The 9528-nt window shown below is 42.1% G+C and overlaps 2 protein-coding genes across 4 annotated transcripts in view; both read left to right on the plus strand.

The window, feature by feature from the left end:
• The first annotated feature begins 1378 nt into the window (after positions 1 to 1378).
• LOC128513403 (macrophage mannose receptor 1-like) lies at positions 1379 to 3302 on the plus strand. The gene is made up of 3 exons (XM_053487158.1): positions 1379 to 1520; positions 1756 to 2088; positions 2203 to 3302. Exons 1-3 carry the CDS (start codon positions 1379 to 1381, stop codon positions 2568 to 2570), a joined length of 843 nt encoding a protein of 280 aa, XP_053343133.1. The 3' UTR covers positions 2571 to 3302.
• Positions 3303 to 4756: 1454 nt separating this feature from the next.
• dop1a (DOP1 leucine zipper like protein A) overlaps positions 4757 to 9528 on the plus strand; it is a 34031-nt gene continuing 29259 nt past the window's right edge. For all 3 annotated transcript variants that reach the window (XM_053486381.1, XM_053486380.1, XM_053486382.1), the window contains exons 1-3: positions 4757 to 4960; positions 6370 to 6526; positions 7042 to 7223. In XM_053486381.1, the coding sequence (XP_053342356.1) occupies positions 6389 to 6526; positions 7042 to 7223 (320 nt within the window). In that variant the 5' untranslated portion in view covers positions 4757 to 4960; positions 6370 to 6388. The remainder of the gene's footprint in view (positions 4961 to 6369; positions 6527 to 7041; positions 7224 to 9528) is intronic.

A 9528-nucleotide genomic window follows, 5' to 3' on the forward strand; every position in this document is an offset into this window, starting at 1 on the left:
TTGAATATTAAATAATTCTCTTATGTGGTCTATAGTAGGTGTTCTTATTTCTGTATATATATCTAAATAACAGAAAGGTTTTGTCTGTACATTGGGTCAGAACTCACTCTTTTAATTATAGTTTTATGTTTTATAATCTGGAGGACCAGAAACCAGTCTCAGAAACATTTGTCTGTCTGTCTGTCTGTCTGTCTAGCCAGATGACATCACAGCATCTAGGTTTTATTTATTTAGCACTTTTGCCTCGATGTGGGTGTGGTTAAACAAATATCACTCAACGGAGCCAATCTACATAACAGTTTACTGTGTATAGACAGAGAAGACACAGAAATGACCGAAATGCATCTACATGGCGCTCAAATCCTCATCACACACACACACACACACACACACATACGACAGCACAACTCATCATGGCTTCCTCCAAAACAATGGGATGTACACCATGAAGACTGAACTTTCCACCATAAATGAAATGAATATGTTGAGTAGAAGTGAAGTTATGAGCAGTTATGTCTCATTAGATTATAAAGTTATGTCTTATTAGAGTGTACTGCACATGCGTCTGACTGTGGGCGTGTCTTAAATCGACCGTCTGTCTAGACTTTACTGAATCTCCTGCAGTCCTTAGACCTCTGTCTGAAGTTTAATCTGCACCATCAGTGAATCTAAATGTGGAGTAAAAGTGATGTTATGAACAGTTATGTGTGGGATTTAATAATCTACTGTAAAATAATCTACTAATGCGCTACTGTCTCAATGTAAACAAACACCTGCACCAATAGATATTAATTAGAAAAGATAAAGTGAATATTTTGACTGGGATTAGTTCATATTTTCACTTTGGCTGAAATAACAGCGCTGAAGTGGTATAAGTGAATTTTAACACGCTGGAGTGGTATAAGTGACTCCGTCAGTGTAAACACTTTTAGCTCCACGTGTTCCAGCATATCAACAGGTTTATTTAATCTTGATCTTCATGTGCCCAAGCCTGAGCCCTAAACCCTGAGCCCTAAACCCTGAGCCCTGCCCACAGGTAAAATCCTCCCCTTACCCGTGCCACACTGACCCTGGTCACATGCAGCCACTGAACTGATCACTGACCTCCCCATGTCTCAGAACACCATCATTATGGTAATAGTGGAACATTTTTCCAAGTCCCCCAGCCTGTTCCTCCTGCCTCGACTCGTCCTGCCTTTGAGTCTTCAGAGTTTATCTTTAACTATGTATTCAGGTCCTTTCACTTCCTGAACAACATTGTGAGTCACCCAGGAGCCCAATTTATACTCCTGCTACATTAACAGGAGAAATCTCTTCCACAGCCTTTTCTTCTCCAGTCCACAGCAACATCACTACCTTCCATGTGATTCCTGCTCTCATGAATCAGACTGATGCTCGGGCAGCTTGCAGAGAAAATTACACCGACCTCGTCACTGTGTACTCTGATGAAGACAACACTGAACTGTATAACCTGATGATGAAGGCTGGTGGTGGAGGAGGATGGATCGGTCTCTATCACGGTCAGTTCAGTGAGAAATGGTCTAATGGTGATCCTGTAACATTCAGTAATCTGGCAGGGGATTGTGGGACATTGAGCTGCTGTGCTGCTATGAAGCCTGATGGTTCATGGGAAAGTCTTCAGTGCACAGTGACAAGATACTTCATGTGCTATGGACAAGGTAACTAAAGGTGACTTGACTACATTCTAACTATTAAATATATGCAACATATAACCTAATTTCTGCACTTTAATAGATGCTTCTTCACAGACTCCTAATTATTATCTAATCCTTGAGAGTAAGACCTGGTATGAAGCTCAGCGTTACTGCAGGGGGCGCTACACTGACCTGGTCAGCATCAGAGATCAGCAGCAAAATGAAGAGGTGAAGATTAAAGGGTTAAACAGCAGCACGTCCTTCTGGATCGGCCTGCTGCGTGATGACTGGCAGTGGACTGATGGAGGAAACTCTACTTACAGGAACTGGTGGACTGGAGAACCTTCGGCCCCACCATACAACTGTGTAGTACTAATTGGAGGGAAATGGATGTCATGGTCATGCAGTATTAACTACTATCCTCTGTGCTACAGTAAGTGATGACTTTCCAAACTAGAAATCATGACTAGAGTCTTTGTCTCTGATCTCACTCTAAACCATCCTCCTCCTTTTGGGTTTCTTGGGTTTTGGGTTGGGTCTCTCTCAGGCTCCATCCATGTGAGTGCTGAGGCTCTGAGCTGGCAGGAAGCGCTGGGTTACTGTAATGAAGGGAACAGGACTGGAATTCTCAACATCGATTCTGAAGCTAAACAGAAAGAGGTGGAGTCTGGGCTCAGGAGGGGGCGTGTCGCTGATCCACTGTGGGTGGGGCTTAGACAGAGCCGATTCTTTGGGTTCTGGATTTGGGCCGATGGGGCGGCTGTGTCTCCGTACGCCAACTGGGATGAAGGGAAATGGCCCGAGGGTCCGCTCTCTCAGCACTGCGGCGCCGTCGTTCCTCCAGACTACAGATGGAGAGATATGAACTGTGGGTCTCGGTACAGAGCTCTGTGTCACATCAAGTGTTTTCCATGAATCACACAATTTTTTATGTGATTATTACTATTATTATTATTATTATAATTTAGTACCTTTCTGTATACTTTTTATTCTTTTTAAACATGAAATGGTCAGATTCCATATAATAATAACATTGGTTTTCAACTGGTGAACTGGTGACAGGATCTCGGCCACCCAAGGCCCACCCATGCCCACGGGGACCAAAGGCCCGCCTGTCTGATCCAATCCGTCAGAAACACTAATGCACAGCCCACTTGAGCCTTTGCCTGCTGGGCCTTTTGCCTTTGCCACCGCAGAACCCACAGCACCCAAAGGATCCGCTGCAAACATCCTGCAATAGGACATATTTAAGCTGGAAATTAGTAAATGTGTCTGAAAACAGGTTTAATTCCTCTATATTTCTTATATTATGATATTATTATGAGAAACTTTAGATAACTTTTTCTTCATGTGAAATATATTTACTGACATTTTTCTCTCTCACACAATCTCTGTGTGTCTCTGAAGATGTTTTAGACGTTAATGGTGATAGTTTACATAAGGTGTAGAATAGTGATGGAAAAATGATTATAACAGACTGTAATTCACTCTGTTCATCATACTCTAATGTTTGATGCTTTATGTGTTTTAAAGAGCCTATATTGTCATTTAATAATCATTTAAAAATGTTTTGCTCTTTGCTCCATTTAAAACTCCGAACCCCCTCATGATGATGATAAATAACACTGTTATATGTTACGGGAATGTAACCTGGTATTTAAAAAGTAATAAACAATCTGAATTCTTTATTTTAAACTCAGGCTCCTTTTTTAAATTATTTTTTAATGACATGAACTTTTAAAAGCATATGATGCCATTAGGATGTCTGAGAGCCGCGGGGCCCTCAGGGGCCCTTACACGAGATTTTGCTGCATAGCTCATACACACTTGCAGGTATGCACATGAAACTCGGTACACATTTAGAGCTCATTAAGCCCATTCGCAAAAAAAACCAAATCTCAAACGGGTCAGCCGTGACGACGCCTTAAATGTACGCTGAAAAGTGATTAATAACGTTCTGTGTGACATCATATTGAGTGACACTTTCAGGGCATCATAGTGGGGTGCTTTTTTTCCAGCATCTTCGGCCTATTCTACACACATACACACCACGAATGTTAACACTCAGTCATGGTAACATAACCACCTCAGATACCCGTCACTGCTGCTGTGGATGTTTCACACTACGGATAGTAAATACTGAATATTTATTCAATATTTAAATAAAAACTTATAACATAACATGCTTTTAAAATGGTCTCAAAGCAGCTTTACACAATCAAAAGAATTATTAATGTTTGTATGAATCACAATGATAAGACTATTAAACGTGTATAATTGTAAATAAATTATTGATTAATAATAATTGATTACATATGTACAGAGATTTTTACAGATTACTAGCCACAATGTGGTATTACCGACTAGTCCTCGAAAATAATAATAATAATAATAATAATAACGTTAATAACAACAACAACAACAATAATAATAATAATAATAATAATAACAACATTAATAATAACAATAACAATAATAATAATAATAACAGTAACAACAACAACAACAATAATAACAATAATAATAATAATAATAATAACAACGTTAATAATAACAACAACAATAATAATAATAACAGTAACAACAACAACAACAATAATAACAATAATAATAATAATAATAATAAATATATAAATCCTTTTTCGAGCTCTATGTTTTTTCGCGCTCCAGCAGGACGCAGTGCCTGATGGGAATTATTTCATTTGGTGTGATTTTGGAACACACTTAACATGGCTGAACACTCGGTGTAGTGCACTTCGCAGGGTACCTCAGGCCGATTGAAACGCCCCTATTGTTCCTTCTTCACTGCAGTTTTATGTCTTTTATTTTGAAAATGAGGTAAAAACGTTGCATTGTAGGATTAATTTCACACATTTTGAAAAAAAAGGATAAAGCCATGAATACTGTATAATCGTGGCTATTCTGAAGAATATTATATTTAGAGCAGTGTTACAGTTTTAAGTGCAGCTTTTTGAAGTTGATATTTTATTACGGAATATTTTATCGCCTATTTGGGTCTTACAGGACTTTTATTATGAAATTTAATTAGTAATCGTACTTGGGACCCGGAAGTGCAGGTGGAAGCTCCCCGGTTTCTCGGAGCCGCAGGACGGGTGTGTGTGTGTGTGTGTGTGTGTGTGTGAGAGAGCGAGCGAGCGCGCGGCTGAACCCCGGGTGAGAGTGTGCGGGTGAGACACGTCTCTCTTAATGGAGGCGCGCGCGCTGGGGTTCGGGTCAGGGGTCACGAGGAGAGGCTAGGAGCGCGCGCTGGGACTCGCGCTGCTGTTTATTCTCCTCAGAGTACAGTGAGTATGACCTCATCATCAACAACAACATAAACAATAATAACATCACTAACCCAGTGAGAGCATGACCTCATCAACAACATAAACATAAACAAACAGCAATAACAACACTAGTGTTTCTGAACTCAACACTATAGTGATTACACAGTTCTTCTTCTTCTTCTTATTATTATTATTGTTATTTATATTATTATTATTGTTGTTGTTGTTGTTTAGACAGATATATTTCGGTGTAATAATGCTGCTCTGGCTTTCAGGAGCAGTTTACAGGTGTATCATTATAGATAAAATATTGGCACCCCTCCACTTATACCTCACACTTGTGTTTTTTTTTTAATTTATTTCTTTACATTGTTCTTTTAAATGACCTAAAGTTAAATCTCCACACTGATCTGTATAGATCTGAGGTCTGTATATATTTAATGAGTGTAAATACTCATTCTGACAGCACGGTGGCGTAGTAGTTAGTGCTGTCTGCGTGCACCTTCAGGGTCCGGGTTCGATTCCCACCTCAGGGTCTGTGTGTATGGAGTTAGTGTGTTCTCCCCGTGATCAGTGGGTTTCCTCCGGGTACTCTGGTTTCTTCTCACAGTCTAAAGACATGCAGGTTAGGCTGACTGGAGTTCCCAAAATGCGTGTGTGTGTGTGTGTGTGTGTGTGTGTGTGTGTGTGTGTGCGTGTGTGTGTGTGTGCACCCTGTGATAGATTGACACTCCATCCATGGTGTACCATGGTGTAAAGCTGCTTTGTGACAATGACAATTGTTAAAGTGCTTTACAAATGAAATTGCCTGGTGCCCTACGACCCCTGCGTTAGGCTCCTCCCCCACCACCCTCTATATATGGTATAGTGCGGTATAGATATGGAGTGATTCTGTGATTTACATTATTTTTTTGTAACTTAGACCGCCCATCACTCATAAATATTCATGTAGGAGATGATTAGTCTCTTCACTTCCTGTTTATTTATTTTACAAAAAAAAATCATGAAGACCTTTATTTTAGTACTTTTACTGATGAGTAGTTTTTGTACCCATATGTGTGTGTGTGTGTGTGTGTGTGTGTGAGAGTGAAAGTGAGAGAGTGATATAGAGACTAATGATTTGATTTTGTTTATGTTTAAGTTTATGACACATTATGACTTGACTGCTCATCATTTCCTTTGTTTAAAACACGTTTAAACTATTTTGTAATTGTGGCACTGAGAATAAATATACACTTTTTTAAACAATATTTGGGTATATAAAATATTTCAGGATTAAATGGTGTGTTTTGTTCGTCCGTGTCAAGTTACAGCTTCATTAATATTTGAGTCTGAGCACTAAATCTTTTAGAGAGTTACAACAATGTGTAATTATTAAAGCAATGTGACACACCCTGACTCTGTGTGTGTGTGTGTGTGTGTTATAGTGTGTTATAGTGTGTTAGGATGAACACAGAGGAAGTGGAGTTGCTCGGTGACTCTAAATACAGGAACTACGTGGCGGCGGTGGATAAAGCGCTGAAGAACTTTGAATACTCAAGTGAATGGGCCGATCTCATCTCAGCTCTCGGGAAACTCAACAAGGTCTCCATCATTCCCTCTCTCTCTCTCTCTCTCTCTCTCTCTCTCTTTTTCTCTCTCTCCCCGTCTCTCTCAGTAAACTGTACATTATTATTATTAATAAATCATACAGAAAAATCATCAGTATGATAAAGACTTATAGATGCTTTTTGTAAATAATAAATCTAAATTATAATAAAATATTAGCCATGGAGAGACTTTATTCAGCAGGTCTAATAATGTTCTTAGAGAATGTGAGAGCTCGTCCTGTCCCTGATAAACCTGGAGAAATTAAAGTTTCTGCTGGAACCTCAAACCTCTCCTTAAAGAAATGTGTTTCTGTAACGTTTAAACTAAATAAGAATTTCTTTCCGACTCTTGACTTTGGATGAGTTTCTGTCTCACCTCACTCTCCACAGATCACGACTCTGTCTCAGTTTAATACCTGTGTATAAGCTCTTTCTGTAGATGCTGAGACCTGTGTGTGTGTGTGTGTGTGTGTGTGTGTGTGTGTGCGTGTGTGTTGCATGATGTTACAGGTCCTGCAGAACAATGCCAAGTACCAGGTCGTCCCCAAGAAGCTGACGATTGGGAAGCGCTTGGCTCAGTGTCTGCACCCGGCGCTGCCCAGCGGAGTCCACCGAAAGGCTTTAGAGACCTATGAGATCATCTTTAAGATCATCGGGCCCAAACGCCTCGCCAAGGACCTGTTCCTTTACAGGTAACTAACATGCAGCCTCCATATAACACTGGTTCCCAGTGCTGATCACATACTGGGCACATCTTTAAACCTGGGCGGAACGGAACAGAGTTCATTCCTGAAGCACAAACTGTCCTGAGATGAGCAGCTGGTCCTGGTGGTTCTCAGGCGGACCCGAGTCCAGCTGAGAGGGCCTTTATATCATGGGTTGGTTGCCAAGCAACGGGGTCAAGCTAATACTTGGCAAAAACCTGCAACACCTTCTCGTACACCTTCGGAAACCCACAACTAGCTCTGTTCATTAACTGAGTTAATGACTCGGGACATTCACGTGATTTAGAGGCAGGGAACGCTGGGGGAACATTTCATGATTTATGACTCGCCTCATGCGACTGTGAATTCATTTTGCACTTTAAGAAGACCGAACCCAAGCAATGCTGCAGGTAGGCGCTCCTCGACTCTTCTCTTGTGAAAGACAGTAGAAGAAGAGACCAGGTGACTGAACTGTGGGCAGTGAAACACTGGAGCCTTCATGGACTCAGGATCAGCTGGTAACTTCATTAGGACACTTTAGAGTGTGAAGACACTTTAAGTTATTAAAGAACCTAGGATTATGGACCTAGCTCATGTGCATCAGGACCTTCAAGTCCGCCTACAAAACTATTATTTGTCATGCTGGAGAAATCACAGTTCCATGTGAGCCAGGCTTCTTACTGGGTTCTGTGCACAGTGGTATGGACCCAGCTGTTGTACAGTGCACACAGCATACCTCTGTCTGTTCCTCTGTCTGTTCCTCTGTCTGTTCCTCTGTCTATACCTCTGTCTGTTCCTCTGTCTGTACCCCTGTCTGTACCCCTGTCTGTACCCCTGTCTGTACCCCTGTCTGTACCCCTGTCTGTACCCCTGTCTGTACCTCTGTCTGTACCTCCGTCTGTACCTCCGTCTGTACCTCCGTCTGTACCTCCGTCTGTACCTCCGTCTGTTCCTCCGTCTGTACCTTTGTCTGTTCCTCTGTGTCCCTCCGTCTGACCCTCCGTCTGACCCTCCGTCTGACCCTCCGTCTGTCCCTCCGTCTGTCCATCCGCAGCACTTTTTAGGCTTTACCAGTTCATTCTGCCGTTTTTATCTCTGGCCCTTGGAGGCCTCTCGGAGTGTGTAACTAAAACTTTAAACTGATAGAGAACACAACACTCATTTGAAACCTTGACATCAACACTTGATCTGTGCATGCTTGTTCCTGAAAACCCAATTTGTAGTGGAGATGTGTGTCTCAGATACTGTCTAGGGGTTGGTGCCGTCCTCCTGCGGTGTTCAGAGCCTGACTGTGAGCTGTATTCCTGTCCTTACCTTTTCCACCCTCTAATGCCATCTGAACGACGTTATGACGTACTGAACCTTGCTGTCAAGTTGGACTCACACGAGTGGCAGCACAGGTTCATAAACTGGACAGACCATAAGACCTTGTCGTTCAGAAAGCCAAGCAGATGAGCCCTCAGCAGGCGGGGTGGTCCTTGTTCTTCTTGTGTTTTGACCTGTCGTCTTATAACAATGGGGTTCTTACAGGTCTGCCACCATTCAGGGATTGACAGTTGTGCTGATCACTGTGGATCAGTTTATCCACCTACCTGACCTGATGGAACAGCTGCTCCTGCAACACATCGTCCAGGTACATGGTGTTAGAGAGGATTTCGGACCATGCATCCACTTGTCATCCACTTTTAGAACACCTCCTACAGTCTCTCGGGTTCCACGGTCAGTTTTTCCTTTCCAACAGGGTTACCTGAGAGGGTAAGCCAGGATCCGGAACATTCTCTTTGGCACTGCATTTCCCTAAACCAGTCCACATGGCAGCAACACTTGATGTGGGTGAAGTTTGCTCACACCACACTCTGACACTCTTTGTTCGGCACATCACCATGAGAGTGCCAGTTGGGTATCTACCCGCCCCTGCTTGCAGACCAAGAGGAACTGTGTTCCTGCAGTGGAACACAAGGTACGCTGCTGTTTCAGGACTAGGTAGAGTGCCTGATCAGCTCTGCAGGGTGTGGCTCAGAGGACGTCTAAGTTCCTGTCTAATGTATAGTTAGCCACTAAGAAGCTAACATCACGCCTGTAGTCCAGAAACATTGCCCTCCTGGGTATACTGGACCTTTTAAAATCCTAAGAAAGGTCGATCCAGTTGTGTTTAGATTTAACCCCACCTTCAGTGTCCACTAGGGACTTACACACCCCCCCCCCTCCTAAATAAGGTTCATGTAAATACTGTATTATTTGACTTGGTGGTTCCACAGAAAGATCACTTAGTGTTTTGTTACCTGTCGCCTCC

The sequence above is a fragment of the Clarias gariepinus genome, chromosome 25 (assembly GCF_024256425.1).
Source record: "Clarias gariepinus isolate MV-2021 ecotype Netherlands chromosome 25, CGAR_prim_01v2, whole genome shotgun sequence".
NCBI lineage: Eukaryota > Metazoa > Chordata > Actinopteri > Siluriformes > Clariidae > Clarias > Clarias gariepinus.

Excerpts from the sequence above, each read along its gene's own strand:
- LOC128513403 (XM_053487158.1), top strand. The coding sequence starts at position 1,379 with ATGAATCAGACTGATGCTCGGGCAGCTTGCAGAGAAAATTACACCGAC. Across the intron at positions 1,521-1,755 it reads ATGGATCGGTCTCTATCACG|ATGCTTCTTCACAGACTCCT; the intron begins GTCAGTTCAGTG and ends GCACTTTAATAG. Across the intron at positions 2,089-2,202 it reads CTACTATCCTCTGTGCTACA|GCTCCATCCATGTGAGTGCT; the intron begins GTAAGTGATGAC and ends GGTCTCTCTCAG.